The 27521-nt window shown below is 59.6% G+C and overlaps 1 protein-coding gene across 15 annotated transcripts in view; it reads left to right on the forward strand.

The window, feature by feature from the left end:
• Positions 1–27521, forward strand: part of CHD6 (chromodomain helicase DNA binding protein 6) — an 89914-nt gene that overhangs the window by 15979 nt on the left and 46414 nt on the right. For 11 of the 15 annotated variants that reach the window (XM_083801305.1, XM_083801302.1, XM_083801298.1 and 8 more), the window contains 2 exons: positions 11654–11709; positions 23088–23590. In XM_083801305.1, the coding sequence (XP_083657431.1) occupies positions 11677–11709; positions 23088–23590 (536 nt within the window). In that variant the 5' untranslated portion in view covers positions 11654–11676. Of the gene's footprint in view, positions 1–11653; positions 11710–12081; positions 12590–19283; positions 19431–23087; positions 23591–27521 lie in introns of those variants that run through there. The other 4 variants (XM_083801293.1, XM_083801292.1, XM_083801294.1 and 1 more) reach the window with 4 other exon arrangements.

Below are 27521 nucleotides of genomic sequence, written 5' to 3' on the forward strand. Positions count from 1 at the left end.
CCCGCTGCCAGCACCACGTGAACGGTGGCCCTCGTCCTGCAGCCCTGCCCCTAACGTTCGCTGCCCCAGGCGTGCCCCCGCGGCCGGTTCATAAACCCGAGGTTCGCGGCCCCCCTCGGGTGGGTGTCCTGAGGCCGTTCCCTTTCCAGCCCCGCTCTGCCTGCAGCTCCTGACTTCATCTTTCTCAGCCCTGGCCCCTTCCTGGGGGTGCTGGTGGGGCCGCTGTGCTGGTTCCCAGGCCAGGGGTCTTGCCAAGCCCCTTTCTCTTTGCGGCTCCCGCTTGGCTGCGGCAGCCCGTTTCCAGCCCCAGTCCAACGGCTTCTTTAGGCTTTCCCTTCCCCTCTCAGTTACCCTAGCCCCAATTTTACAGCTGAACCTTTTGACAAGACCTGCCGTACAAGAGATTATTCCCAGCCAAGTTCTCTTGGCAGCTTAAAACCTGTAGTAGCCCGTTTTTAGTACTTTTCCAAGAGAAACCCTGGGCTGTCTTTTTCTGTCAGCCTTAGCCCTCGCCCTCATTTTCCATCTGAGCATCAGATGTGAATGTGAAAACCCCAATGAGAAGTTCTCCCAGCCCAGCTGCCCCGTTACGTGGCCCAGCTCCCGCTGCAGGCCGCACAACCAGGGACAGCTTTTACCCAGCCCGGCTCTCTTGGTAGCCCCTGCTTTGCTGTCGAAGCCCAGGTCGCGTTCAGCTGCAGGCTCTTTCTTTCACTCAACCCGGACTATTTTGTGTGGAAAGCCCTAGAGGAGCCCCTCGCCCACCGCTCGGAGCAAAGCTTGCTCCCAGCCCGGCCCCCCTCGCTGGCCTCCGGTGGCCCCTTTCCAGCCGCACCCCAGCGATGGCACCAGGCTTTCTGCTTCTCAACCCAAGCCCTCGTTTTCCGGCTGAGCCCTGGGGAAGGCCCCGCCGTTGCCCTGGGGAAGGTGCCTGAGGAAGGCACCTTCTGCCCCAGCCCCTCAGCAGCCCCTCTCCGTGGCGGCCCAGCCCTCGGAGCCGTTCTGCGGCCCGGCTGCGGGAAAGCCTCCGAGCTGCTTCCCAGCCCGCGTCTTGTGGCAGCCCCGCTTCCTTTTGGCAGCCCCTTCCCAGGCCCGTGTGAGCTCTCGGCTTCTTCTTTCCCTGACCCCTAACCCTCGTTTCCAGCAGAGCCCCGGCCGAGCCCCGCAGCCCCGTTGAGGGCTTTCTCCCAGCCCAGAGCTCTTGGCGGTGCGAGCTTCTCCCAGGCCGGGCGTTTCGGCCTCTCCCCTTCGTTTTGGCAGCTGTGAGACCCTTTCTGATACCTTAAAATGTTATCTGCACGTTTCTGGATTATTTTTTTTTAAACATGTCAGCTGTTATTTCAAAATTGAGCACTCGGAGGGGATGGCACAATATTAACTCGCTTCTGTTCTCCCCCTTCCTTCTTGTTTGCTCCTGGGGGATGGCACAGCACCAGTGCCTTCTCCTGGCTGCAGGGCTGGAGCAGGATGCTCGCTGTGACGTGAAGGCTGCTCCTTCCCAGTTTTGGATCCAAGGTTTGGATTTGGACTCTGGTGTCGCCCTCTGCCCAGAGGAGAAGCGATGCCCTGAGCTGCCATCGCCTGCAGCCCTGAAGGACTTCAGCAGCTTTCTGGGCACGACTGATTTTGCAGCCCGTAATAGTAGTTTTGGGGCTCTCATGGGGCTTTTAAAAGTGACACACAAAGATGTCCGGGAAAAGGAGCCAGGAGCAGGGTGCTGAGTGCCTGCGATGAGGAGCCCGAGCACCGAGGCCAGCCCTGACCCAGCTGCCCTCGTGGTCCCTGGGCACCAGGCTGGGGAGGAGCCGCACTCTGCTCTGGCAGGGCAGGGTGGGCGATGCCAAGAGTTGAAGATTTTTTGTTTTCTTTGTGTAAAACTGCAGCCTCAAGACCTCTTGGAAAACTGTTTCAAAAGAAAAAAAAAATTGAGTTTAAGCCTTCTTTGAAACCCTTTCATTTTCTTGGGACAAACAGGACCTTGAAAGAGCACAACAAGCTGAAGGCTCTCCCTCCTGCCCCAGCTCGGTGGGTGACACTCTGCCCCTCGTGACTGCTCTCCTCGAGTCCAGCAAAGCTTCCAGCAAGCTGAATACAGTTAGTGCTTCCCATCCCTGGGGCAATTACGTGATCCCCCCCAGCCGATCGGAGCTATTCTAGGAGCCAGCAGCTGGCTGGGCCGGGCCCAGCACCGTGGGGCGGTGCTGGGTTCTGGAATGAGCCCACCGAGCCCTCCCCGCGAGCGGTGCCACTGCTGCCCCCAGCAGCCCCCAGTGCTGGCACCCCGGCCGTAGGTGCCCCGCGTGCCCCAAGCACCGCAGCGCCCGGAGGAGCTGCGTGGCCCGGCAGGCTTCGTGCAGAGCTCACACTCACTTCGCACAAGGTGATGAGTTGTTAGAAGCTGCTTATTCTTCCGCAGGAAAATTAAACACATGGGGTTTGGAAGCAAGGCTGTAGGGGTAACGCATGGTCAGTGGCTGTCCGGGAGCTTCGTACACTTCTGGCCACTGCTTCGGGATTTCTCTCCTGGCTGCTCTTAGCCTGAAGCCTGCACGTTTGTAGCAAGTCTTCCTGAGCAGACCGAAGCTGCAGAAAAGCACAGCTTTCTGTGGTTGCAGACCACTGGCTACGCAGCATGTAAATGAAATTTTTAGAGAACATTCTTTGAGACTTTGCTGTCCTTAAAGTTTCAAAACCTGGCTAAAAATGTGCTTTTCCCGTTGAACTGGGGGACTTCTGTAGGTAGCGGCTTTGGGGCTGCTGTGGAGTATGTTTGGACTTACCTGAGATCTGTTTGATGGTAAAGGGGACCCGAAGAGCTGCCTGCTCTAACGCCGCTCGCCAATTGCAGGCAAGCTAGCCGCGGGACTATTTTTGTAAACCGCATACTGGGAATGCTTCTGTGTCCTGCGGCAGAAGGGCTCTTAGATTTCTGCTTCCAGCACGGGGGCTTGCAGCGTTTCTTGCAGCCTTGCTGCTGCGGCCGTGTTGCAGGGCTCCTGTCCGGGTCTCGCAGCGCAGGTAGCGCTGCCCGTGGGAGCACTGAGGCGTGCTTGGAGGGCTCTGCCACCCAGTCCTGCCACCGGCCCAGTAGTGGCAGTGATGTGCAGGACACGTTCAGCTTTTTGGGTGGGTGGGGGACAGAGAAAAAGCCACTGATAGGCTTCCTTGTCAGGAGGGGTGGCACCGAGCCCTCCCCAGCCTCCTGGATCTGCCCCGCTTGCTTTCAAGCAGCCCTGCCAGCTCCCATAAGCGCTGACCGTGCCAGGAAGTAGCTCATCCCCCTGATCAGAGTTTTGTCGTGGATCTCCCTGGGGGCTGCGTGCAGAAAGGGCTCGTGCTGTGCGATTTTCGGTTTCAGAGCCCTCTGACTGCAGGCCGGCCTTCCTCCAGCACGGCCCCAGGCCCTCCAGCGTGCAGCGCGGGGGCTGGGAGCTGGGGCCCAGGTGAGCGCCGCGCTCCTCCTGCCTCCGCGCTGGGAGGCCGCTGCCCTGCTCGTTTCAGCCCCCGGGACAGCGCGATGCCAGGGCTGAGCCCAGGGTATCCTCCTGCAGCTTGTACTGACAGAGCTTGTGTTAAATGGCTGTAAAACACCAGGAGGAGAGAAGCAAGGGAGGTGCAAAGAGCCGGGCATCCCCTCCCAGCGTGGGCCCTCGCTGCTGCTGCGGGGAGATCTGCGAGAGGCGGCTCGCTGAGCTGCTGTCTCGAGCGGTGCCACAGCCTGGGAGGTGCCTGCGAGAGGGAATGTTCCCAGGCTCCAGCATCAGCCAGGGGACATTTCAAGGGTCCGCGGCGTTTAAAACTCCGGAGGAAGGTGCAGGGAGAGCTGCAGCCAGTATGAACTTGCTTTCCTGAGGTGGTTTGATGCAGACAGGGTCTCATCTGACAACCTACTGCTTCGTTTCCCAGCTGCAGAGCTGTTGTAGCTGCAGGAAAGGACGTGTTGCCTTTGGAACTGTAAAAGCCTTGCCTGGCACGTTGGAGACGGTGCAGAGCCTTCAGCACCTGGCGGCCTGCTGCTGAAGCACCTCTGGGCCGGAGGGCCAGAGCTCCCCAGTGCGGCTGCAGCGCAGAGCGGGCCCCTGCCGTGGCTGCCGGTCCTGAGCAAGCCAGTGCTGCCAGCCCCTGTCGTGCCTGCCGGGTCTTGCGCTCGGGGTGTTTGCTGGCACGTCTGCTGCTGCGCTCAGGGATGAATCTCGGGCGCTGTACGCTTGGTGTCAGCTCCTGCTGCGTGCCTGCTGCCCCAGCCCGTCCCAGCTCTGCTTCGTGCCGGTGCTTCTCATTCACCTCGGTGGCTCTCCGCAGTCTGGATGCACAGTGCGTGTCTGCTGATGTAGTGATTGTGCAGCCACGGCCTGTACAAACGGAGGCCTCTGTGCTCAGCTTGTTGCCCAGCCTGTGCAGATTGAGGGTGAGTGCACAAGCGCGCGTCGTGCTTGCTCGGAGCTGGATTTTCAGCAGATGGTGTTCAGCAAGCAGGAAGCTGGCTGCTCTGGTGTGGAGACGTGCTGTGTGGTGGACAGTTTGGAAGAGCACTTCGGCTGTTTTGCCAGAACCCTCCTCTCCTTCTGAGACACAACAGGGCATAGGCAACAGCAGTCTGTCCTTCCATCAAGTACGATCTTGAGAAACAGCCTCAGCAGCGGCCTGTCTGTTGTGGCTTCATCCTGGGCGGTCCCTGGCTTCCCAGGCCTGCCCTTCTGTCGCTGTCTGTGCTAGTGCTGCAGGGCAGGCCCAGCTCACGGCCTCTCCCTGCGGGCTGTGCTCTCATAACATTGTTTTCCTTTGTCTCTGGTAACGTGAACGTGTCCACGAGCCGCGCTGGTCCTGGTCGGCGTGCCGTGGCCAAGGCTCTGCGCTTCACAGGCTCAGCCCTACGAGCACCGCGCCTGATCCAGGCTACGACGGACTCGCTCAGGGTCTATCCGAGTTACCACTGCAAAGATGTAGGTCCTTTTCCTCTGCTGCCCTCCTCCCCAAGCCCGCCTGGCTTGTTTCCGAAATGCGTATTAAAAGTTCTCCTATAGCTGTGCAAAGTGGAGTGAAATTTTCTAGAGGTCTGTCTCTCTATGGATTTACAAGTCTGGGACACCTCCGTTCTGCGTGCCTTTGCAATCAGCTCATTTTCGATACTCGCTTTTCTCCTCCTGAAGATCATCTTGAGAATATCTTCTCTAGTTTTGAAGGGAAAGCAGAGGGGCACCGCTCCGCAGGGACATGCGGGTACAGAGGAGGTGCGTGGATGCTCCCTGCCACGAGCTGAGGTACGTTTTTACTCGCAGAACGGGTGGCTGGGGCCGCTTGGCAGGAGCACTTCGCGTGTCCGCAGGACGCTCGGAGCACGTGAGCCGCATGTTAGCGAGCCTCAGCCTCTGAACCGGGAAAATCAATCCTCCAGCTGCAGAGTAGAGCCTGGCCACTCTTGTGAGGAGGCTGGTAAAAGGGGAAGAGCACACAGTCACTGCTCGGTCTCGGGGTGGTATTGGCTCAGACATGGAATTTCTGATAATGTTTCTGGCTCGTGCACAAAGACTTCAGCTCTTGGAGGAACCCAGGCAGGCGCGCCAGGAAATACAGGCATGATGTGGATTCGGTCTGGTGTAGGGATGTCTGGCACTTACGGAACAATAAAAATAAATTGAAGGGAGGAGGACAGTAACCTGACGTGCCCCAAATTGTGTAACTCAGAACGTCATTGCTAGCAGCAGATGCTTTGTAGAGGCCGTGCCACAGAGAGATGGTCTGCTCGTGCAGAGGGACGAAACAGCTTTCAGCACCGCTTTGCTGGTCTCTAAGCACAACAGGGCAGGACACGATGTGTGCTCCTGCGGCCTGTGAGCACCTGGAGCCAGGGACGTGAGGAGCTGGTACCGCAGCGTGGCGAAGGGCTTGCCTTCGCCTGTGGTGACCTGCAGCTCCGGCAGCCGCTCAGTGCTGGGGCTGTTGTAGGCTGGCGACACTGGTATGGGACATGGATCAATTATATTGGGTTAAAGAGGCATAAAAACTTAAGCACAGAGCGTAAAAGCTCCCCATTTGCAGCCGTGGCAATAAAGCTGAACCTAGCAGCCTGGAGCACTTACATGATGTGGTAGTGAGAACATGTTGATCTCCATATGAAAACCATAAGCTCGTTTAGGAAATTGGGCTGTCTCATTTGAGATTAGAATTTCTCTTTAGTCTGCAAATACTTAATTAGCATGGAAATGGCTAGTTAACCGGGGCTCGCAGAGCATACTGGCGGTGCTCCTTAGCAGGCAGCGTGTTTCCCTTCGGGATGTGGGAGCAGCTCCTGGCTCCGAGGCCAGGCCGCGCCGGGTGCTCCGGAGGCAGCAGCAGTGGCAGAGCACAGCTCCGGGCAGCGCCAGCGTGGCCCCTGCCTCCCCTCCAGCTCGTCCCTGAACCGTGGTGGCGGATCCGTGGGACCACGAGCAGCAGGAAGCCTCGGCTGCCCCCCGTTCCCTGCCCGCTGCGTTGGCCGCCGCAGCTCGCGTCCTGTGGAAGCAGGAGCGTGGCACAGCGGGGCCTGCGGGCCCTGCGGGGACCTGGGTGCTGCCGTCCTCAGGGGCAGCCTCCCGCGGCGGGGTCGCAGCGTGTGCGGACAGGAGGCCAAGCGCCCTCTCCTGATGCTGGCAATGATGTTGCTGGGTTTTTCTTTGTGCTGAAAGGCCTTTGCTCGCTGTCAGAGCCGATATCTCTGTTAAAGCTGTCTCCTCTGGGACTAACGAGCGTCTCAGCCTTGATTTTCCAAGACAGGTACGTGCACTGGTTTCAGTGCTATGGAAATAAGTCGGGTAACCCAGTGGGTGCTGGGTACCTGTTGCCAGCTGCAGCAGAAGAGCAGACCTGCGTGCTGGGGCTTGGGACCACTCCTGAGCACGGGGACACTGCCCCAGGGCCGCACCGGGCAGCGGGCTTGGCTGGACGGGGTGCTGGGAGAGCGGGTGGTGCCCGTGCAGGGCTGGGCATCTTCGAGCTGCTTTACGTAGAGGCAGACAGAAGAAGGAAACCCAGAGACGTTTTCCTGTCGTTTTGGTAGGGTGAGAGGAGGATCTTGCCTGCTCTGTTCCCATGTGTCCTTCGCTGGCTGCGGCCATGCTGAGTGATTTTGGGGCACAGGTCTGTCCTGTGGCTGCGACCTGCAGCGAGAGCTCCTGGGCTCTCACTAGGTGTGTGCCGAGAAGCGACCCATGTGCTTCACGGCGTCAGTCACGGGGAAACCTCCTCCAGCTCTCTGCTCCCCGTGTCCCCTCTTGAGCCTGTTCCCTAGTCCCGTCCTGTCCCCCGCTCATCCAGAGCCTGCCAGAGGACAGGCCAAGGGCTCGTCCTCTGTTGCCGTGTGCCAGTGCTGCCAGACGTGGCTGGGCCTCTGCCGTGCCCCCTGCAACCCGCCGAAGCCGGGGTTGTCTGTGTCCTGCCACGCGGGGGTAGCTGCAAATGGCTTCCTGCTGCTAGCTTCCCTGGCAGAAGCTGCCCGTGAGCTCTGTGTGCGCGTACTGGGTGTGCAGAACGGTCTGGGAGCGCTCGCTGCGGAAACCAACCATCAGGAATGAGCAGCCCCCCGAGCCCGGTCCGTGTCTGCCCCCTTGGCTGCAGCATGCCGGCTGCCCTTCCTGCTGGCAACGTCGCTGCTCCGAGGCTCCTGGGAACGCCGGGCCTGCCGCGTGCCTGAGCCGTGGGCTCGCTGGCTTGGTAAAGAGCCCTGCTAGGGATGAGACTCACGACTCGAGGTCGAAGCTAGCCAGGGCTCTGCCCACTCGCCGTGGGCCTCGTTCCCTTGAGCCACCTGCCCGTGGCACTGGCCACCCTTTCTTGCCTGCGGGCCTCGTCCTGCCGGCCCGGTGTGTGTGCAGCTGCTGTGCCCCGAAATCCCACCCCAGGCTGCGTGATGTGACGGGGCCGGGGCCGTGCTGGAGGCAGAGGCCGGGGCTGAGGGCAGGGGGAGCAGCGGCGGGCTCAGGCCCTGCGGAGCACGGTGTCCTGGCACCCCTCTGCCCTCTCCTTCAGCTCCCGGCACCGCCTGTGTTAAAAGAAAGACATACAGAAGGTGGTGAGCGTGCTGGCACCTAGGCGGCTAAATGCGTCTGATCCATAGTGTGTAACGTTTGTTTTATTTTAATCAAAAAAAAAAAAAGCCTGAAAAGGCAGAGGGGAGTGGTAGAAGCACGCTCCTGTAGGCCATGGACGTTGAGTCTGAGAGGACGCAGTACGAGGCTTCCAGCCGGGGCTAGCCTGGTGCTGAGGAGCCTGCAGCAATGTATCCATCCCAGCTTGTGCTTGCCAGAAGCAGTGCTGAAGTGCTGCCTTGTGGGCAGCGTCTGAGCCTTCCTCCTTCCCTGCCACCCCTTCGGGCTGGGTGAAGCTGCCTGTGCGCTCAGACAGCTGCAGACGCCCTTGTAGTCTCTCTCTGGGTGGGCTTTGGCCCTGCCCTGGACCCAGGAGGTGCCCAGAGTCACGCTGGGGGGATGTGGGGGTTCCCGGAGGACGTTCCCTGCTGACAGAGATGTCGGCGGTGCTGCCGGAGCCGTCTCCACGGCTCTTCCTGGCTCTGTGGGCCTGGAAGTGGTTTGCTCTGTGAGAGCTCTGTTCTGGGGGTGGCCTGGACGAATCCTCAGGGCATGTGGCCGAGAGCTGTGACACCGGCCTGCGGGGCGAGGGGGGAGCTCCCTCAGCTCCCCAGGGCTGCGCAGACCTGGGCGCAGGAGGGAGGTCGCAGCCTGTTGATGATGGATGGAAAATAAAGAGCAGAAAGAGAGCGCTAGTGCCTGCAGTGGCTGAGGGGTCCAACGTCCATCTTCTGAGCTATTCCAGAAGAGAATCTGAACGAGAGGCCGTGACGCAGAGCCAGGGCTAAGAGCATCTCCTGCCCGGGGACCTGGAGGCGCCCAGAGGGCCGTGCTGGACGCAGGCTGGGCCCAGCGGGCGATGGCTGGAGCGCTCCTGTGCTGCTGCTGAGGGGTCAGCTGAGCCCCGGGAGCCTCCTGCAGCCCACAGGCCTCTGCGAAAGCTGAATCAAACCTAGACTTCAGCGTATCTGGCTCTGAGCAAACCTTTGGGCTGGGGCTGCTCTCTGCTGGAGCCTGGCAGGATTGTTGTGAGCTGCAGGAGCAGGAGGGAGCTGTGGAGTTGGGCCAGCGTTGCCACACAGGTTCGGTCCCCTCGTGTGCTGGCCCGTTGCTGCCTGGCCGCAGGGCCTGTCGGGCACTCACCTTTGGGGAGAGAGCCCCAGGAGAAGCGCTGGCTCAGAGGGGAGAATCACAGAATTGCAGGGGCTGGAAGGGACCTCGAGAGATCATCAGGTCCAACCCCCCCCTGCCAAAGCAGGTTCCCTAGAGCAGGCTGCCCAGGTAGGCGTCCAGACGGGCCTTGAATGTCCCCAGAGAAGGAGACCCCACAACCTCCCTGGGCAGCCTGTCCCAGTGCTCCGTCACCCTCACTGTGAAGAAGTTCTTTCGCATGTTGGTGTGGAACTTCCTGTGATCCATTTTGTGGCCGTTACCCCTTGTCCTGTCCCCACAGACCACTGAAAAGAGGTTGGCCAAATCCCTCTGTCTCCCACACCTCAGGTATTTATAAACATCGATAAGATCCCCTCTCAGTCTTCTCTTCTCCAGCCTAAACAGACCCAGGTCTCTCAGCCTTTCCTCATAGGGAAGATGCTCCAGGCCCCATATCACCTTTGTGGCCCTCCGCTGGACTCTTTCCAGGAGATCCCTGTCTTTTTTGTAGCGGGGAGCCCAGAACTGGACACAGTACTCCAGGTGAGGCCTGACCAGGGCAGAGTAGAGGGGGAGGATCACCTCCCATGACCTGCTGGCCACGCTCCTTTTAATGCACGCCAGGATCCCATTAACCCTCTTGGCCACCAGGGCACACTGCTGGCTCACGGCCAACCTGTCGCCCATCAGGACCCCCAGGTCCTTCTCCGCAGAGCTCCTCTCCAGCAGGTCATCCCCCAGCCCGTACTGATACACGTGGTTGTTCCTTCCCAGGTGCAGGGCTCTGCATTTGCTCAGAAGCGGCTCTGGGTTTTGGTAACGGGAGACACAGTGAGAGGATGTGGGGGGACTGCTGGGTCTGCAGCAGCCGATTGCCTGTGCCAAGTGTGACAGCTGCTGCAGCAAGGCCGGCTCCTGCCTTGCTGGCTGCTGTGTGGAGTGGGGTGCGCACGGTACGGGAGGGAAACAAGAGGCAGATGTTCGTGGGATTTGTGTCTAAAACACTCCTCAAATACTTCTGGGCTCCTTGGCTTCCGTTGCTGGCGCTGTGGGAGCAGACAACTGCCGAGGGCTGGCCCTCGGAAAGCATCTGCTGGAGCTGGGGCTCTGGGCAAGACCTGACAGCTCCGTTAGGTGTGCTGTGGCAAGGCTGTGCTGGGAAGGGCGCGGGGCTGAAACCTCACCACATCCCCCCGGCTGTCCCAGCCGGCGCACGTGTTCCTGTGGAGCTGCGGTGATGCCCCGTCAGCCTGGGCTCGGCACCATTTCTGCTGCTGATGCCCCGTGGGGCAGGGCTGCTCCCGGCCTTCCTGCTGGCGATGTACCAGCGAGGGGGAAGCAGTGAGCCCAGCGCTCTCGTTTACCCGGCAACTTCCAACCTGTGCCGGGTCCCCAGGGAAACCGGCCCTGGGCATGCGCGTGTCTGCTCGCCAGCCTGGTGGCACGTGTCGCTGGCACGGCGGGCTGCTCTGCGTTTTGTGCCTGCGTTTGGGCAGCACCCGCAGGGAGCTTTGGCCACCGAGGAGAGCCCAGCAACATGGCCCTGCCGGCTGGGCCCTACCACGGCCCCTGGAGCAGGGAGCTTGGTCTCTGGGCTGGTCTCTGCCCCCGAGGGGTGCTGCGCAGCCACAGACCCATGGGGTCCTCGGTGGTCCCCTCCTCAGTGGGTGACGGCACTGTGCCAGGAAGATGGCGCCCACCGGCAGCGTGACTCTTGCCCTGCCACCTCACCTCTGTCCTCCCAGCGTCTGCTGCTTTCTTCAGGGCTCACGGCCCTCAGGCACCACGCCGTGCCATGGAGCATGGGAGCAGCTGGCTGTGGTGGCAGAGGCAGCGCATGTCTCCGGTAGTGCTTCTTCAGAACAAAAGCCTCCCGCTCCTTATGCAGGGTGAGTGAGCAGAGCTGCTGCAGAGCTGTCCCCAGCGGTGCATGGCGCTGAGCCAGGGCGAGGAACACCACAGCGAGGTGCATTTTTTCCCCGTCCCCAGCCATGGGAGTGCAGGGACATCCCTTGCTTCTGGTGCCCGCCGAGCTCCTGCGTCCCGTCTGCATCCCGTACTTTTGTCGTCGCAGTTTGGCACAAGCTGGTTTGCTGCTTCCCTTTGCTGCTGCAGGATTGGCAGCACCTGACACGTCTCGGGTGCCTGGTGTAGGGTTTGTGCTCTGGCGGGCAGGTTGGCATCTCCACTAACCCCAGGTACGCTGCTTCGCGCTGGGTTCACGTAGCACTGAGCTGCGTGGGGTTGCATAGTCACCATGGTTCAGCAGACCACAGTTCCCAAGTTTGTCCCTGGGAGCGTTTCACTCGTGCAGCCTTGTTACTCCGGGTGGGACTGGGGTTTGCACGGCCTCTCGGAGGGGTGAGGTGGATGGTTTGAGTACCTTGGGTTCACCAGTCTCTTTATTGTCAATTTTTTTTTTCTGTTGTGTCTTACAGAAATAACATTCATCCCAGATTTGATGATAATGAAAATACAGAAAAAAGAAAAGCAGGTTTGTGACCCTCTCTCCTTCTCCTAACTGAGCTGTCAAGGCCTTGGGACCTTGTCCTGTGTGTGAGTTGTTGCAGTTCATGTGTGGTGGGAAGGGGGCAGGGAGGGATCATTGTATTTCCAGTTGGGGCCACAGCTCAGGATGTTGAAATTTGACCAGAGCTGCAGCCCGGAGTGGATAAGTCTTGCTTGGGCAATCAAACCGGGTGGGATTTGTCTTCAGTAATCAAAATACTGTTGATTTGGTCTCATTCCTTGTGTAGGAGCAGCCCTTCTTTTCCCCCAAAGTCACTAGTGTTGCCTCTTGGTTGAATCTCATCATGCCTATGTTACGGAAGTGCACGTTTGCTGTGATTGCTGCTAATAATGTAATGCTCCAGGACTGGCACCAGCGGGGAGGCTGGGGACGAGCACATCTGCAGTGCTGCAAGAGCTTGGCCAGCAAATCTTCCCTTGCTCAGAAATAATCCCATCCCACCAAGCTGCCATTTCCGAATTGCTGCCTCGGATCATAACCACCTGCTGTTCCCAGAGGAGATTTATGAGCCAGTGGGCTTTGTGTTAACCGTGTGCACAGGAAAACCTGACCGTCGGTGCTCTGCTAAGGGGAAAGGACCTGTTACGTGTGTGGAGACTCTGCCGGCAAGGGTGAAATATGGCTGGAGGTATAAAACGACCCACTCCTCCCTGAGCTGATTTGTGTCTGTGCTGCTTTAATGGGAAGCCATTAAACCGACCGTGGAGCTGAGGGATAAATCTGTTGGAGAGCATGAGCTGGTGCCGTTCCTGGCCAGCTCTGTGGCGGTGCCTCGGTGCTGCTCAGGGCAGGGGCTTTTGGGCATGCGGGAGAGTGACGTCCGTCCGCTGGGGATGAAGGCCAGGTGAGAAACTCCCACCTCACCACTGGGCTGATGGAGCAGCTTTGACTGCTCTGTAGATGGGGTTGCTGAGGCGATGTGGGTTTTGAGCACAGCAAAACCATCCTCCCCCAGCGTGTGGAGATTTGAAATGGCTCAGTTGTCAGTGTTTTGTGTGAGTGTTCCTGCAGATCAAGTCTGGGAGGGAGATAAAGGTGAGCTAGGGTGAGGAAGAAGGTGCAGGGGTCAAGCTGCTCATCTCCCAAGCTCTCAGAACTGGGACCAATGACTGGATTGTCCCCCAAAGCGCACCTGGGGGACAATGCAGTCATTGGTCCCAGCCAACATGGGTTCATGAGGGGTAGGTCCTGCCTAACAAATTTGATTTCCTTTTATGATAAGATCACCCATCTAGTCGATCAAGGGAAACCAGCTGATGTGATCTTTTTGGACTTCAGCAAAGCTTTTGGCACGGTTTCCCATAGGATCCTACTGGACAAAATGTCCAGCATACATCTTAACAAAAACATCATCCGATGGGTGAGCAATTGGCTGACGGGCAGGGCTCAAAGGGTTGTGGTAAATGGGGCCACATCTGGCTGGCGGATGGTCACCAGTGGGGTCCCTCAAGGCTCCATTTTAGGGCCAGTCCTCTTCAATGTCTTTATAAATGATTTGGATGTAGGACTAGAAGGTGTTCTGAGCAAATTTGCTGATGACACCAAACTTGGAAGAGTTGTGGACTTGGATGAGGGTGAAAAGGCCTTGCAGAGACATCTGGACAGATTGGAGAGCTGGGCGATCACCAACCGCATGAAGTTTAACGAAAGCAAGTGCCGGGTCCTGCACCTGGGACGGGGCAACCCTGGCTGTACGTACAGACTGGGTGACGAGACGCTGGAGAGCAGCCCCGCAGAGAGGGATCTGGGGGTTGTGGTTGACACCAAGTTGAATATGAGCCAGCAGTGTGCCCTGGCAGCCAGGAGGGCCAACCGTATCCTGGGGTGCATCAAGCACGGCATTGCTAGTCGGTCGAGGGAAGTGATTGTCCCGCTCTGCTCTGCGCTGGTGCGGCCTCACCTCGAGTACTGTGCGCAGTGCTGGGCACCGCAGTACAAAAAGGGCGTGAAACTGTTGGAGAGTGTCCAGAGAAGGGCGATGAAAATGGTGAAGGGCCCAGAGGGGAAGGCGTATGAGGAGCGTCTGAGGTCACTTGGCCTGTTCAGCCTGGAGAAGAGGAGGCTGAGGGGAGACCTCATCATTGTCTACAGCTTCCTCACGAGGGGGAGTGGAGGGGCAGGCGCCGATCTCTTCTCTTTAGTGACCAGTGATAGGACCCGAGGGAATGGTGTCAAGCTGAGGCAGGGGAGGTTTAGGCTGGACATCAGGAAGAGGTTCTTCACCGAGAGGGTGGTCGCCCACTGGAACAGGCTCCCCAGGGAAGGAGTCACTGCACCAAGCCTGTCTGAATTTAAGAAGTGTTTGGACTGTGCACTTAGTCACATGGTCTGAATTTTGGGGTAGACCTGTGTGGTGCCAGGAGTTGGACTCGATGATCCTTACGGGACCATTCCAACTTGGGATATTCGATGATTCTATGAACTGGCAGTAGCGCAGGACAATCTTTACAGCATGTCGTGGAGTGGGCTTCAGCGTTCCTGAGGTCACCAGCTCTGCAAGAGCTGTGTTTGGGTATCTCCAGAAGGGTCTGGGCAGTAGTCACAAATGCCACTGTGAGCTCCATGTCTGGGAGAAAGCCTGGCCAGGCAGGGCTCCTGGAGGAAGGCTGCCTTCCTGGCGGAGGAGGCAATGGCAGCGGTGTTCCCTGTGCTTGGTGGCTCTCCGCAGCACCTGCTGAGTAGCACTGGGGACAGAACTAGCAAGAGGGGCTGGGCCGTTCCCCACTCCCCTGGGGCTGGACCTGCGCCCAGGAGCTGACCGCGCCTTGCACACAGCCCCTCCTCGTGGCACCAAGGAGAGCCACCGCCTTGTCAAGCAGTGCGGCTCCAGAGAGGACGAGACGCTTGCGCGGTTCCCAGGACCACCTCTGCCAGCCGCTCACCTGCAGGAGCCGCGGCAGCGCCGTGAGCTCGCTTGTCCTCAGGGCACTGCCGCTGAGCCGCTGCTGGGGCAGGCAGGGGAGGTGCTTGCATCACTGCGCTTCCTTAGCAATGCGTGAAGATCTGGTGGGTTTGTCACCAAGCTGTGACTAACTCGTGAAGCCCGTCACCTCCCTCGTGACTTACGAGGCGGCGTGCCGGGGCCGATGGAGGTGGGGCGGGGGTGCCTGGTTCCCTGGGGAGCGATGGCAAGCGATGGGTTTTCTCCAGGAGGTTCAGCGGATTCGGCGGCGCCGTCCTTCCCCGGGCAGCGTTCCCGGCTGTGTCCTGCTCCTGCCTGGGCGCTAAAGGGTCTGCTTTGTTTCTGCCACAGTAAGCAGGGTGCTGCTCCTGCTACTTTCTGCCAAGCTCTGCCATGCCGAATAACCTGAGAAATACCAAACTAAAATAAGTGCAGTTATCCCACAGTGCCTGTAAATCTCTGCAGAGGTGGAAACGGCCCCCTCCTGCCCAGGCTGTGGGAGCAGAGCAACATTTCTTGCCTGTCGGAGTGGTAGAGGATGGGAAGCGGTGCGAGTCCTAGGCTCCTGCCTGCCCCTGGAGGTTCTTCTGGGTTTTGAGCCTGGGTTTGGAGGTTAGCGGTGTGGGGAGGCAGTGGGCAGCGAGAACATCCCAGAACTGTGGGTACTGCTCTGGCGGGCACAGCGCACGTTCCCACCGGCATTGTGTCCTCCGGCAGTCCGGTGTCCCACGGTGCGTCTGAAGGAAGCTCTGCTTTGCCTTTGCTTCCAGTACTCGCTGCAGGAGACGAAGCTATTTCCTGAATTTTATGGGTCTGTTTTAGTGAAACGTGAGCTTTGATGTCTCATCTACTGCAAATGGTGCCGAGGCCATAAAAAGAGCTCGCCCAACAGCAGAGGGACCTCGTGCCGGAGGGCTGGGGCTCCCTGTGGGAGGGCATTCGTGGTTCAGTCCCGAGCTGTGTCCCTGCGCTCCTGGCATACTTGGGGCTTTTTTGTCTTGATGAGGCAGTCAGGTGCAGCAGCCCTGGTGCTGGCTGCACGGAGGAGCCGTGCTGTGCTTAGCAGCCTGCGGGCAGCTGCTCTGCTCAGGATGAAGGCAGGGTGAGCCGGGGCTGCCCTGCTCCTCGAGCTGGCCCCCAGAGCCACTGTCCCAGGGGCTGCTCACCCCACTGCTGCTTGTGCTTCTCTGCAGGGTCCTCTGGGCACCGTGCCATTGGTGCCAAACCGCAGCGTCCCCCCCCTCGCCTCCCCCTGCCTGCCACCCGCGCCGCCGGGGCCAGCTCAGCCCCAGGACAGAGCTTCCCGGCTGTAGTGAAGTGCCCTGGGAACAGAGCCAGCCCCCACCTCCGTCACGCTCATCCCGTGGCGACTGCGGAGCCTGTTCGGAGACGTGACGGGAGGGTGGCACTTGTGTATTTTTAGCTTCTGCTGCATTGCAATAAGAGCTGGAAACAAGGGGTGTGGACAGACGGCAGCTAGGATGCAACAGCCCATGCTGTGCACGCCACCGGTGGGGATTGCAGCTGCCAGCGAGGGTGGCTCAGCAGCCTGTGAAAATGCAGCGTATGGAACAAGCTGCGTTTTCCACGCCCCTCGGGGTGCTCCGCAGCCAGCTGTGGGGCTGGGCCTGCCCAGCGCAGCCGTCCTGGGGAAGCAGAGCTGGGCGATGCTGCCCATCCCGGGCTGCCGGCCTGGGGGCCACCTTGCTGGCGGGTGCAGGCAGTGCCGTGGAGGGGAGCCAGGCGGCAGGGACGCTGGGCAGCCCCCAGGTGCTGGGCTGGTTTTGAAGAGCGTGGAAGCCTTTGAGGAACCCTTCTGTCAGGGTGTCCCTGGTGAGGCTCTCCGCGTAGGACAGATCTGTGTGGGGTTTGAGCACGCTTCCTCAGAGGGGTCGTGCTCCTCCTGGGGGGCTGCAGGGGGCCCCGCTCCAGCCTGCAGCAGAGAGGAATCGAATCGTGCTGGCGCTTGCAAGGCACGAGGCAGCATGTGGCATGGCCGCTGCTGCTGGCGCCGATCACGCCGCCCACCAAGGACACGGTGCGTGGGTGCCATCTGAGCCCGGCTCCGGGCGATGCCGGTGAGAAGGGCTTGGCCTCCTCGCAGGATGGAGCTGTATTACAGGCCCCAGGGCTGTGGCAAAGCTTTGCCCCGCTGCCAAGGCCATGCTGCCGGGCGGGGAGGAGACTCCAGCTCCCGGCCGTGCTGGTGCGAGGTCCGCTTCGTCCCCACCACGCTGCCCGGCCGGTCTGTGGCTTCTGCCGCGCGGCAGGGGCCTCTCTTGCTGCAGCCTCTGCTGGCATTGCGTGACCAGTGCTCACGCTGTGGAACCAGGGCCGCCTTTACTGGCCGGGGTGATGCTGGGCTGCCCGTCACGGGGCTGGGAGTGCAGGAGGCAGGGACGGTGGCCAGGTCTCCCTCCCGTGGCTCTGGGTGCACGATGGCTCCCCTCTGCCTGTGCACAAGGTGCAGGTTCTTCCGCCCCAGCCAGCCAAGTCTGGATCCTTTCCCTGTACCCTGCCAGGTGCCCGGGCCCAGTTTTCTCCCATCTTCACCCAAAGCTGCCTTCAGTTCTCTGTTGTTTCCTTTCGCTGCTGTTCCCTTTGCAGGTGCCTGGCTCCAGCAGGCAAGGGCAAGGGTTTCGCACCCGGCTCAAGCTGGGGACAGCCCCCGCTGAACTTCACCGCTCCCCAGCTGCCCGCACACGTGGCCGTGGGGAGCTGGAAGCTGTCCCCTGAGGTCCCTGCAAACCCAGCCCTGCTCCATGCCGGGGGGCTCGCGGAGGGCAGTGTCAGCCGCATGCCCGGCCGGCCAGCCCTGCGCTGCTGCGCTTCGGGAGACCAAGGGAGCCCTCCCAGAGCCGGGGCAGGAGCAGGCACGGTGCCTTGCACCTTCTGGTGCTGTTTCCCACAAGTCCTGAATAAAAGCTGGGAAGTTGAGGCAAATTGGGACTTCACATGAAACAAAACAATTTTAAGTTAAGGAAACACACCCTTAAGGCCCACCCTAACCTTGGCTTTGCCCTCTGATGGGATAGTGCAATTAGAAGTGCTCTCTATTAGCCTTTATGGCACTCTGGGGAGTTTTTAATTTTTTTTTTCGCTCCTGACCTTCTCTTTGACAGTAGTTCGACACATGGGAAAAGACTTTGTGCTCCAGCTCCTGCCGAGGGATTTGCCGAGGGATCTGTATTAAATGTAATTTGTAGAAGGTTCCTCAGGGAATTAAAGAATGTATAAACTGTACATAAAAATGTATTCTGAAAACGTAAAATCATTACAGTCCTCACCAAAGAAATGCTAGTTGAGAGCCAATTCAAAGGAAAAGCTCTAAGGATAAAAATAATACAAGGAGTATGGAGGCTGCTTGGGTATTGTATGGGAGGCTCAGAGGAGGTATGCATTGCCTACCGATACCTGGATTTAGTCTTCTTTCCTTCCCCCCTTCCTCTCCAAAACACCTCAGAAACAACAAAACTTGCAGGGTTACACAGGTACATCGTAAGACGTGCAGAAGACAGTAGAAGAGGCTGTTCAATGTAAAAATATGTTCGTCTTTAATTAAAAAAGTTGTGAGAAAAAGGGCACATTGGGAATTTAAAATAAACCCATAACAAAGCAGGACTAAAAATATTTTTAGGAACAGCTTGCTGAAAGCATGAAATCTGATAAATTCTTTTTCAAATATCTCAAGACTAAAAAGCCCTTAAGAGGAGCCACAGGGTAAATAAGCAACTGAGGTGTCAAGTGAGCGCTTGCGGAAAAAGGGCATTGGCAGAGCAGCTCTGCTAGGAACCCAGAGCCATCCCTGATGGCAGGCGTGCACGAGAATTGCCCTTCAATCGAGGGGTTGGATGAAGATTTTTTTGAGCAAAGTAACACATGCCAGCAGGATTAGGTGGTGTTTGCTCTGTCACTGTACAGGAGCCTGATGCGATGCTGGGAATCCCTGGTTAGGAGTCGTCACCTGTCAGGGCCGTGCCTGCGGAGGGGAGGGTGCAGCAAACGTGGTGCAGCTTCAGAAAGGAGCTGGGGCCCCTCTGGGAAATCAGAGACCAACAGATTTACCTGTGCGTTGGGTAAATCATTAGGAACTGTAATAAATGCTCAGTTTAATGCCTTTATATGCGAAAATACTACGGTGGTGATTAGTCAGGATAGCTTTTGTGAAGAAAAGTCCCCCCTCGCAATCTGTTGTGGGTTTTAAAGATGAGGGTAAGACCAGAAGGACTCGCAGACAGCTGTTCGCCAGCGGCAGCTCCTAACACCATCTCGCAAAATGCTTTTAAAGAAGATGAGTGGTGTCCTGATCAGAGGTATTCCTGTGAATTAATGACTGGCTAAAGAACAGGAGGACTGTGTTGGCTTTCACAGCACAGCATGGGGAGAAGGCACCTGCTGGTGCCTGCCGGTGCTGCTCAGTCCGCGTTCCCCAAAGTCACAGGGAAGGCGGGTGTACGGTGCCTGCTGCCTGCGATTATCTGAGATGCTGAAATGGAAACCGAGTTGGAAGAGTTGTAGAAAAATCTTAAGATATGCTAAGTAACGCATACAGGGGTACTGGCCGTATGGGTTCCTTTGCAGCTGGCCCCGCTCGTGGAGGAGACTGAAACACTGCAAGGGGCTTTGGCCTCTGCTTGCAGGTCGTCCCGGAGGCGCATTCAGGATTCGGACAGGGAGAGACAACGGAGCAGAAATCCTCCTGCTGCTGTGTGGTACCTCTGATACTGAGTGCTTCCCTGCTGCCACCCCAAGCCCAGTGGGGTTAGAAGAGGCACGGAGAAGGGTAAGGCAGGTGGTCTGAGAGGTGGAGCAGCTTGTGCTTCTGTTCGAGGAGAGGGTTCCTTGGCACCTGCGCTGGGCAGAGAGAGCTCTGCAGAGGAAAGATGTGGTGGAGGATGACAAAACAGGGAATGGGGCAGAGGGTGGTGAGGAAATGCTTCTTTATAATCACATCTTGGGAACTAGAAGCCACTTAGGAGGGCAGCAGGATCAAAACAAAATGAGCGTGTTTTTTTCCCCGCATCTTATCAGTCGGTAGTACTGAACGCCACCACGTGTGTTGGAGCCCACGGTCACAGCGTGCTCTTGGGAACTGCAAAGGCTGTGGTAGGCAAGCTGCAAACGTGCTTTGAAGCCACGCAGGAGCACAGATAACATTTGCTCTGCTTTCCCAGGCTTTTCCTGTTGACTTGTGTTGAAGAGAAACCAGGATAAACTGAACCTCATCAAGGGGAAGTAGGAAAAGCCTGTCCCTAGCTCTCCCCAGTGCGCCAGGCCGACCACAAATGAGTACTTGGCACCGCAGTCCCACGTGGACAGCAAGAGCTTGCCATAGGCTTGTAGCAGCGTGACATGGAGCCTTCTGTCCTCGGGACAAACCAAGCAGGTTAGGGCTAGGATTAGGTGCAAAAGGGCGTCAGGGGCTGGCAGTCCTTGCTCAGGCGGTGTGGAGGTGCCTCATTTTGGTACCCCCTTTTCAGCTGCTGCCTGTGTGAGCCAGGAGCTGTTCAGTCCCACACGCTGGTGTTCGACGTCCCTTTCATGGCAGGGCAGCTTCGGGCTCTTCTAGCTGCAGGCAAGCGCTGCTGACTTGTCCCAAAACTCAGCTTTGACCCATCCCGGCAGGCTTTGGCAGCTGATGCCCACAGGGTGTCCCGAGGCGAGCGCTGGCTTTGCTGGACCTGGAGCCTGCTGCAGCGCTGCCTCGGGGGGGCTGCAGCCCCGCTGCAGTGGGCTCGCTCGGAGGCGAAGGGGCTGCTGGCTGCCCAGCGGCGTTACAGGAGGAGAGGAGAGGTCCTGTGGTGTGCTTGCGATGTCACAGAATTTCTGACAGCACTCAGCTTCCTATTGCAGCACTGTTTGTGGCAGGCGGGGATGTCTTTGCGAGCAGTCACCCAAGAGCCTGGTCTGATCTGCTGAAGCAGCACAGCGCAAGCACAGACCGGACCCACGAAGTAGGTCACGGCTGGAGGCCTGCTCTGCTGCCAGCTTTCTCAGCCCACATGTGAGGTGTGGCCCGAGGCCCTGGGGCTCGCGGACGATGCCAGGAGCAGGACCTGCTGAGGCCCCACAGCCTGGGTCAGAGCTGCAGATCCTGGCTTTCAGCAGGGCCGGAGGGACCTCTGGAGACATTGGCCAGCATGCAGTGGTGGAAACCGTCAGCCAGTTTGGGTGCTCCCTTCTGAATGCTGACATCAGTCCCTCTCCTGTCCAGAGGCTGCATCTGCCTGGCAGGACATGACCACAGCAGCAGCACGGTCCATGCAGCTCTGCCTGCAGCAATCATGTCTGCTGGGGCTGCCAGAAGCAAGAGCGTTTGCTGTTGTGGGTGTGCCCACGTTCCCCTGGCCTGGAGCATGTGTGCTCATCTCCAGGGCTTCTGCTCAGTGCCAGGAGAGGTGCCGGCCGCTGCGGAAGAAGCCCGCAGCCAGCGTGCAAGTCTCCCAGCTGTCCGGGCAGGCAGCGGGGAGCACTGATTTTCTGGGATGAGCTGGTGCACACGACGAGAGGGACCCCCTTCCCGTGGCTGGCTGCCGTGCCTCAGTGCCCCCCGGGACGGGCTGTCTGGGACCGAGCTGCTCCAGGTGCTCGGCACCGTGCCTGCTGCAGCCCCGGCGGTGAGCAGGGGATGGCGTCGCTGCTGCCGGATGGCACCAAAATTGCTGTCTGCAGCCCTGTTCCTCTTGGGAGGTCTGCCTGCAAGCCAGCAGCGCCTTGTGAGACTCGAGCTACAAGCTGGGGCCAGGAAGGAGTGGGTCATACTCCTGCCATGCTAGGATGCTGAAGGTTTGCTTTTTGCCTGGTATCTGCACTTGACTGCAGTGCAGCGTAGAAGCAAAAGGAGATCCAGCCTTGTGGGGGTCTGCAAGCTTTTTAGCTGATCCAGTAAATTGTTCCAGCTGATCCCGTGCTCGAGCAGCTAGCAAGATCTGAGAAACACAAAGGCTGCGGCTGGGGCTGACCCTGTTGCTTAGCCCATGGGCTCGGAGGCGGCATCTGCAGTGCTGTTTTTCTGCCTGCACGAAATGGGTTCCTCTCAGTTGCCTGGGGGCACTCTGTCCACGTGGGCAGTGGCACTCTGCGGCCAGCTCGCTGGAGCAGCCCGGCAGCAGGATCAGGGCAGGGCACCGGGGGCAGCCGCGCGTGGACGGAAAGGCCAGCGCAGCCTGCCCAGCCGGCACCGAACGCGGGCTGTTCCGCGTAAGGCTTCTGTCTAATTCCAATTAGAAAGGGGATTGTGCAGAGTGCCCTGCGCTTGGACCTCCATGAATGGGATCGAGTCCTCAGCCCGTAGGACATAAATATTTACATGCTCAGGCAGCTCTGCAGTATCTGAGGAGCCGAATGACGCTGGGAGTCCCAGGGCCAGCCCCTCGCCTTCAGCCCAGGGAAGCGGCTGGTGAAGGGGAACAGCCGTGCTGGCACGGGGCGGGCAGGGCTCGGGGTGCCAGGAGAGCCCAGCCCACGGCTTCCAGGCTCTGCCCCTGGCACACAGCGGCCGCGAGACGCAGCGGGATCGGCCCTTGGGGGAGAAATAAGGCGCTTCTGTGTCTTACGGCAAAAAGCTGTTACCACCCACCGCGTTTTAGTTTTCACAAGAAGTCTGCGTACCCACTGGTATGAGCCTTGGCCGGGGAGCAGGGGGCTGGCCGTGCCCTCTGGAGCAGCCTCTCCCCGAGGAAAGGCCCCCACGTGGTGGGACAGGACGGCCACCGAACGCCACGTGGACAAGCAGCTTCCCAACCCAGGCTGCGCTGCTGGATTTGGTCAGTGCTGATCTGCCATCCCGGTGCAAAGCCCTGGGCGGGGGATGGCCGTGGCAGCATGCTGTTCTCAGCTCAGCCCTTGTTAGGAGGAGTGAAGCCTTCCCTTCCTTGGGCTGCCCCGTACCAGCCCCACCGTTCCAGGTGCTCAAGAGGAGCTGGTGTCGCTGCTGGAAAACGTGTAGGAAATGGAGGAAGAACAGGGAGAGCAGCTCTGCTGTTCGGGGCTGGGGGGCCCAGGTACCGAGCAGCCCCTGGGAGAGGCACCGCGCTAACCCCGCGCTCCTGTCCGAGCTCGGGGCGAGGGGCAGGAGGCGGCCTGAGCACGGGGGTCACTCGGGGTCTCGGCAGAGTAAGGTGCTGGAGGGTGCGACCAAAGCTGGGGCTGTGCTTGGGGGCAGAGGAGAGGTGCCAGCCGCCTTGTCCCTGCACCTCTGTGGGCCAGGGGGGACCAGGCAGCCTCTGTCAGGCAGAGACAGAGGGTCCTGCCCTTTGAACCGTGTCTGCATGGGGTGGCCGTTAGGCCTCAGCAAGGGTCCCCTGTATATCAAGGGACGTGGCTCACACTCCCAGCACGTGGAGCCTGGCTGGGGCTGTATTCCAGCAGCCTCTGCAAACGCCTGCTGTTTCTCTATGTGGCGTTTGCTTCACACACCGCGTTTCTGTTCTCTCTGCAGCTGTCGAGCTTAAAAGTGCTGAGTCGCTCCCCAATGTCGGATGCCTCGGACACCTGGGAGTGCAAGGCGCAGGACCCCTTTGCCAGCAGCGAGGAGCAGGACGAGGTGCCCCACCAGGTGACGGCCGCGGACGTGGGCAGCCAGCGCCAGTGCCCCGAGGAGGAGCCCAACGGAGCTCCCCAGAAGCGGCCAAGTGCCCAGAACGGGATGCAGGACACTGGGGGCGTAGGCACGGGGGTGAAAAAGAAACGGAAGAAAAAGGATCAGGGAGAACAGGAAGGGGGAGAAAAAGCAGCTGTGGAGGTGAAACCAAAGAGGAGAAGAGAGCCTAAAGAACCAAAAGAGCCTAAAAAGGCCAAGGAGCCCAAGAAGCAGAAGGAGCCCAAACAGAGGGAGGTGGCCAAGAAGCCCCGGAAACCTCGGGAACCCAAAGCCCCTAAGGAACCTAAAGACAAGAAGAGCGGCTCTGAGCCTGCGTCCAGAGCAAGACCCAAGAAGAGCAGGTGGGTGCTGGCGTGACCTTGTCTCTGTGCCGGTGCAGCTGGGGCTCAGCCGCCGTATGGCAGCTCGTGCGGGGCGTGTGGGCTCCTTCTGCCGAGGGACGCACGGGTCTGGAGGCCAGGTGAGCTCTCTGGCCACGCAGAGACAGGTCGGGCAGGTGCTGTTCTGGGGATGAGACCCCGTGAGACCACAGGGTCAGCGGTGCCCTGTCCAGCAGAAGAGTCTTGGCCTCCCCTTGGCCTGGCCTTTGTGCCAAGTGTCCTGGAGGACAGGAAGACCTTAGGGAGGTATCTCAGAAGCACAGCAAGGCGCTGTGTGACAGAGGGCCTGTTGCATCTGTTTTGGGGCCCGGGAAGAGGATATGTGAGTGAGAGCCAACCTCACCTTACCTTGTCAGCAAGGGCAGGGTCGCTGCGCTCCCCATGCAGCCCAGAGGCCGTCGGGTCAGCTGTGGGAGGATGGTGGAGCACAAACCGTCCCCTCTCCCTCCCACGGGTCTGGGACCCGTCCCTGCTGTGCAGCCGCGGTGCTGTGTCTGGGGGCAGGGGGAGAAGCCCAGCGGCTGCTGCCTGCCTGCTGGGGAGACAGGAGCTGGCCCCCGGCTGCAGCTGCAGGCTCGTAGCAGAGCTGCAGCTGGCAGGCCTAAGGGCTCGCTCGTACTGCGCAGCTGAATGCCACAGCCTCTGGTAATTCCTCATCCTATTAATTAACGGGCTGATTGGCCAGAAAAGGAGCTCTGATTTCTTAGCTCCAATTTCTTCTTAATTGGGAATGTATGCAGATAGCAGAGCAGGTGTCAACAGCACCAGCATCGCTTGATTTACTGTTGTGGACTGGCAAGAATAAATGTTTTGGAGAGTCCTGTAAAAAGCAGGCCTATCGATTGGAGCTGGGCCGGCCTCCTGTGCTGTAAATAACCCATAGGACGAATGTATTTGTATCGTGAATGTGACTAGTACAGGATCCAGCTGGGAATTTTTCAGCAAAACCGTTCTTTGTTGGAAAACGTCAGTTTGGTAGAGCTTCTCGAAGGAACTTTTTTGGAAATGGTCACCAGAACGGGCTGAATCCACCCACCCGCCTCCCCCCCTGCGGCTGCCTGTGTGCAGAGTGGCACAAGCCCCACGTCTGCCCCTGCCCCAGGGGGTCCGTCTCCTTTGGGGCTCGCTGGCGGCAGGATCCCAGAGAGGCCAGGGCCACAGAGCCTGCACTGGGACAGTTGTGCCCGGGGCTCCTGCTAGTGCTGCTCCGTGTGTGCTGGTACGGGGCAGCGAAGCTCCCACACTGGGGAGCTTGGCAGGGACGGAGCTGGGCGCTTTGTCCCTGGGGGGAGCTGGGCTGGAGCAGAGGGGGAAGGAGAGGGGCTGCGGGCAAGGAAGGGAAGGATGAGGCACGTGCAAAGGCAGCGCCGGGCACCTGAAGGATTCCTGGCAAGCGCGAACTGCAGGCTCAGTCCCGGAGCAACACGTGGCTGTGCCACCCCTGCAGGGTCAGCGCCTGCTCTTACCCCTCCCTGCTCCCAAAAAGCAGGATTTCTGTCTGGCCCGTACGGCCTGTGGCCAGGCAGGCTGTGTGGTCACCCCTTCCCGTGGCTCTTCCAGAGCCCCCGGCTTGGCCTTGAGCCCAGCCTGGCCTCGTGCCCGGCGCACGGGGCTGCTGTGGCCTTGCCCGGCAGGAGGCTGAACCGCAGGCCCTGAAGGCAGCTTGCTTCTACCTTTGCCAGGGAGGAGGGATGCAGCTGGCATCCCAATGCCGCCTCCGCTCCACCGGTAAGAAACTGCCGTGTGGGCAGTTCACACGCGTCCACCCCTGCAGTGGGAGCTTTCAGAAAAGCCAATGCAGGCGAAGTGTGGGGAAGAGCAGACCTTGGAGGCCTGGGCTCCTGGAGGCACTCACGGTTGCTGTCCAGGAGCTTGTTGCCACCTGGGAGGTCCCTTGGCTGCCACCCGTGCTTTCACAGTGCTTGGAGCAGACCGTGACAGCGTGACCTGCCCACTGGGGCACCAAACTGGTTGGCTAGGGGTGGGGGGGTGGCCCTAGCTGCAGACCCGGGGGCCCCGGTCCCTGCTGCAAAAGGCAAGTCAGGGCCTGGGGGCAGGGGAGGGCCAAGGGGGACCTGCGTGTGCCAGGGCCGGGTGAGGTGCCTGGGGACAATGTGAGAAGCCTTGGCGAAGAGGTTGCTCAGCGCAAAAAAATCCCAACTGAAGTAACTCGGTAACACATCGTCCAGCCACAAGAAACTGTGTGCAGGACTGTGGGGGTGCCACAAAGCTCTGTGCTTCCTCTTTCCCAGCTGAGCCTGAGCTGAGGGTGCCTCCTCCCACCCATCTGCACCCTCCAGGAGGAGCGAGGTCCGCTCCTGCCCGGTCCTCAGCTCCTCCTGGCAACGTTGCCCCTCCGCAACCCCTTGTCGAGCCTTTCCTTGGATGGTTGCCTTGGCCTTGGGTTCAACAGCCGGCAAAGCCACCCGCAGTAGGAGCCGCTGGGTGCAGACAGCCGCCGGCGTTGCGGAGGAGCCTGCTGCCAGCCGCGGGGAGGGCCGGGGACGTGGGGCTGGGTGGCAGGAGAGGCTCACGGCAGGCAAGCAGCAGGCGGGGTGGGTGCTCCGTGCAAATGGAATGATTGCTGGGAGTCCTCTAAGTGGCAGATAATGGTGGCATAATTTCTTCTAAATTGTTTCTAATCATAGCCAACTACTGGCTCATGAATGAAGCAGTTGTTAATTGTGACTTACAAATCAATATCTTGGGAGTTATTGCTCGGTGGAAGCAATACTCTCAGTGCACTTTCAGGGCCTCTAATTGAATCGCTGCTACACGGCCAGGTCGTTCTTGGCCTGAACAGCAGAGTTTTAACTGCTTGGCTTCTGCGAGTCCGAGACAAGCAGTGATTGTCTCGTGAAAGGGGGCTGAGACCTAGGCATGGTTTTGAAACCAACTGTTCCTCTGCGGCTGTGCAAGCCCTGGAAGTGGAGGGGATGAACCGCAGGGCTGACGGTGAGCGCGGAAGGGAAGCTCCGCTCCCCGGGCTCCTCGCTCAGCCCGGGGGCAGGCACCAGCTCTTTGAAATGTTGCCCTTAGCAGTGTTTGCTGCAGCGGGTAAGGACGGGTGTGGTGTTGGGAGTGAGCGTTTCTGACCCCGGCGCTTCCTGGGCACATTCCCTGCCACAGGCTGGCTGTGGCTCTGGCTGGGGCATGCCGGGTGCCTGGGGGTGGCCGGGTGGCCTGGGGCAGTGACCCTTGTTGGCACGTTGTGTCTGCAGGGAGGTGTTGGGACTCATTGGGAGCGGGGCCCACGTCCCCTCCGTGGCTGTGCCTCGGCCTGGCCTGTGGCTTGAGCGCTGAGGGCAGTTGCCTGATGTGGCAGAGCCTTCCTGTGTGTCCGAGGGGAGCCGTGGTGACACCGTGGTGACCCGTTTCACAGCCGGTTGTCTGGGACTTGTGTTACTCCTGTGTCTGTGATGCCCTCAGGCTCCAGGCACAGGCCAGCGTTCGCTCTGCTGCCGTCTCAGGCGGGGCTTGGTGCTGTGGCTCCGGGAGACAAGCCACGAGCTGGAGCAACATCTGCCTGGAAGCCTGGCAGGGTCTGGCAGGGTGCTGCAGCACACATGCATCCCACCCCGGGGGTGGCTGGGTCTCCCTGGGCTGGGGTAGGTCTGGCTCTCGTGTGCCAGGACGTGGGTCGCCTGCTGAAAAGGATTTCCAACCGTCAGCAGCACAGGTCGTGTGATGAGAGCTCGGAGGAGGCACCTCGTTGCCCTGGCTTGTTGGGGCTGAGTGGTAAAGACCTTGCTTGGCGGTGGGGAGGTCATCCTTGCACCTGAGCAGGACGTGGGTACCTGCCTTGGCCTCCCAGCTTGTGCAGAGGCGCAGAGGCTCCGTGCTCTGCCGTCACGTGGAGACTTGGTGGTGTGAGGAAGGGCTCGCCCTGTGC

The sequence above is a fragment of the Anser anser genome (genome assembly GCF_964211835.1).
Source record: "Anser anser genome assembly, chromosome: 16".
NCBI lineage: Eukaryota > Metazoa > Chordata > Aves > Anseriformes > Anatidae > Anser > Anser anser.